This window comes from Sinocyclocheilus rhinocerous, unplaced genomic scaffold (assembly GCF_001515625.1).
Source record: "Sinocyclocheilus rhinocerous isolate Xijiao unplaced genomic scaffold, SAMN03320098_v1.1 scaffold1441, whole genome shotgun sequence".
NCBI classification, from domain to species: Eukaryota; Metazoa; Chordata; class Actinopteri; order Cypriniformes; family Cyprinidae; genus Sinocyclocheilus; species Sinocyclocheilus rhinocerous.
The window spans coordinates 945,971-949,164 of NW_015654063.1; the positions used below are offsets into that span (position 1 = coordinate 945,971).

The 3,194-nt window shown below is 35.7% G+C and overlaps 1 protein-coding gene across 1 annotated transcript in view; it reads left to right on the forward strand.

Annotated features, from left to right (window-relative positions):
- Positions 1–1,569, forward strand: part of coa5 (cytochrome C oxidase assembly factor 5) — a 4,278-nt gene extending 2,709 nt beyond the window's left edge. Inside the window, exon 4 of the mRNA XM_016523316.1 lies at positions 1,359–1,569. Within this exon, the coding sequence (XP_016378802.1) occupies positions 1,359–1,400 (42 nt within the window). The 3' untranslated portion in view covers positions 1,401–1,569. The remainder of the gene's footprint in view (positions 1–1,358) is intronic.
- Positions 1,570–3,194: the final 1,625 nt, after the last annotated feature.

Consider the following 3,194-nt stretch of genomic DNA (forward strand, 5'->3'; position numbering starts at 1 on the left):
AAAGCGTTTTGGAAAAGATCCAGAACTTGCGTGTCAAGCTTCCATTTTTTTCCCATGATGTACTGTACATCATGCCATCTCAAAATAAGTCAGTTTTTTTACATTGTTATACAGTGTTTTAATATGAAAGATTTGAAATCCTCTGCTCTTCCTTTTCTTATTTTAACTGTATCATAAATTCCTGGCCTGTGTTTGTCTTTTGCCATATATGGTTATGTTATGGTCCCTCATACTCCCCCTCTCTATTTTCTGAAATATGTAACTAAAAGAAAATAAGAAATGCCTTCATTTAAAAATAATAATAATAATAATGCACAGATTAATTACCAGTGTCAGAAAACATATGGTTGCCTTCCAGCTAATTTTGCACCCAAGAGTTAAAATTGTGTGCTTTATTTCCTGCATGCTGGTAATGTGTGTGAGTTCACATTCATTTTCATTAAAGGCAGAGTAAGTGATTTCTGGTAGCCAGTGTTGATATTTGAAATCACCAAAACAAACACGCCCCTACCCCAAAAGGTTCTTGCCCCTATTTTGATAGCTCCGCCCCACATATATACGTACGCAACCCAGGCAACGATTGGTTCTGTGAAACAAAGCAAAACCAATGTTACACCGTGTCTACGGACGTGAGCGGCTCGGCGCAACAAATCCCCGACAGAAAGCTGCTGCCGGGTTCTATTTATGACGTGCTGACAATGTTGTTTGATCGCGTCCAGTGTAGGCAGACTTTAGCTGTTGTAGACACGGTGTTACTCGCCTATTGAGAAGAAACAAAGCAACCTCGGTGTCCGATCGCAGGCCTCCGCTCCTTGTGTTCTCTCCAGCGCTGGAAAGCTGATCCGATATTTACACGGGTCCTACTTCTTGCCTTATCGTTCCGCAGATGTTTTCCTCTTTTGTTTTTTATCCACCATCTCTATCTTTCTGTCGCTCGGCTAATGTCCGTCCCATGCACTGAAAGCTCTCTCCTCCACATCACGAGTAGACACGCCCCTTATTGCTGATTGGCTACAAGTTTGTTTTGCTATTCGGCCCGAATCAGTTTTTAAAAGTGTTTTTGAAAAATCACATACCCTGCCTTTAAGTTAAACTAAATGAAAATTAGAAATGGTGCCTTGGCAACTATCTTAAATTAAGTATGATTCAGTGTTTTTTTTTTTTGTATATGTTTTTTCAGTTAACTTTTAATCAGTAATTTGTACCTGTGTGCTACTGCCTTGAGTCTAATTTAGTCTTATTTTATTTCATAAATTTTATAGCTCTGTTTTAAACCAACTACAGCCAAGTGCACATGCTAACACGTCAGAATACCTTCACTGTATAATAAAAGCGCTTTCATTTTTCTTTTATTATAGCTGGACACCAGATCTCGATTCCGAGGCCGAAAGGGATACTGAATAACACCTTCAACGTGAATAACATGTTTTGTATCAAAATGCCAAGACATGCTCTCAAATGTGTAAATATAATGCTTTTTAAGCAAACTTGTCTAGTGAAAAATAGTTGACTCATCAACAAAATAAATCATAAAATAAAACCGATTTCCAGTTCTGAATGTTCACTCATAAAATCACTGGATCCACAAAAGATAACAATATTCAAAACATTAGTAGTTTTTTTTTTTTAATCAAAATGTAATTTATCTCATTCAACAGCTGACTGTTATTTCTGTGTGAATGGTTTTATGATTTTGTAAAAAAGTGAAATCTGATGAAGTAGCCAGTAGCAAAAAAAAAATTTCCACAAAGATGTTTATAAAAAATATCGTAAGATAATTCCAGACATGGATACTAATGATCATTTATTTCAAAGCATTCATCATGAGCACTTTAAACCTCTCCAAGTCCACCTTCTTCAAGATGTGGGCTTCGTGAGTCTTCTTCAGGATATCGAGGTGATCTACAACCATCATTCCCCGGCAGCAGTTCCCCGCCAGCTCTACAGTGACGGCTTTGTGTTCAGTTTCAATGATATATGTCTCGTCTATGGCTGCTGCCATGGCATAAGAATCACAGGAGACGAATCCCTGCCCATCCACCAGCTCCTTCTCAATCCTCTCGCTGTAGGTGCACTCCATGCTATTCTTAAAGATCTGCTTCATAAACCGAGCTTTATCTGTGTCCTGAGCCAGCCAACCATCACAGAACTCCTGAAACAGACGTGTGCAGATATTGTATAATATAACATCGATATGGCTGCATATTCAGGAATGTATAAACCACCAACAGTTGTATTTACATAATACATAATCATCTCTATACATTCTAATAATGTTTAAGAAATGCAAATCTCACCCAGGGTATTTTACTGCGACACGTGAACTCCCAGGTTGCAATGTAAACTGGGCAAATAAATTCATTCAGAACAATATATGCTGCTTCAGGATCAGCTGCAAAGTTGTACTCTCCACACACAGTGGTGTTCCCACGCGCTAAAGATGAACAGATGTTATTCTCTAACCTGGTCTAAATGCATTAAACATAATAAATAGGCAATACAGATCAGACTGATTTGCACTTAGCGTACAAATGATTCTGGTTTAGGGCTGGGCAATATTGCATTGCATTGCATTAAATAATAATAATAAAAAAACAATTGTCCTTCTGAAGATATAAAGTTCTGGTCAAAAGTTTGGAATAATTCAGATTTTTTTTTTTTAAATGTTTTTGAACGAACTCTCTCATGCTGATCAAGGCTGCATTTATTTGCTCATAAGTACAATAAAAACTAATATTGTGAAATATAAAAATTTCTATTTTAATATATTTTGTGTAAATGTCATTTGTAATTAAATGTAATTTTGTTATTAATGTAATTATTATCAATGCTGAAATAGTTGTGCTGTTTAATATTTTTGCATAAACCATTTAAAAACCATTCAAAAGTTTGAGGTAAGAATAATTTAAAAAATAGAAGTGCATACTTTAATTCAGCAAGGGTGCATTAAATTGATCAAACTTAGCAGTAAAAACCTTTAGAATATTACAAAAATCTATCAGGGTTTCCACAAAAAATATTAAGCAACAGTTTCTTGTGTTGCTTTTTCAAGATTAATAATAAGATAAGGTTTTTTCAGCATATCAGAATGATTTCTGAAGGATCATGTGACACTGAAGACTGGAGCAACAATGCTGAAAATTCAGTTTTGTCATCGCAGGAATAAAATACATTTTAAAATATGTTGCAAACAA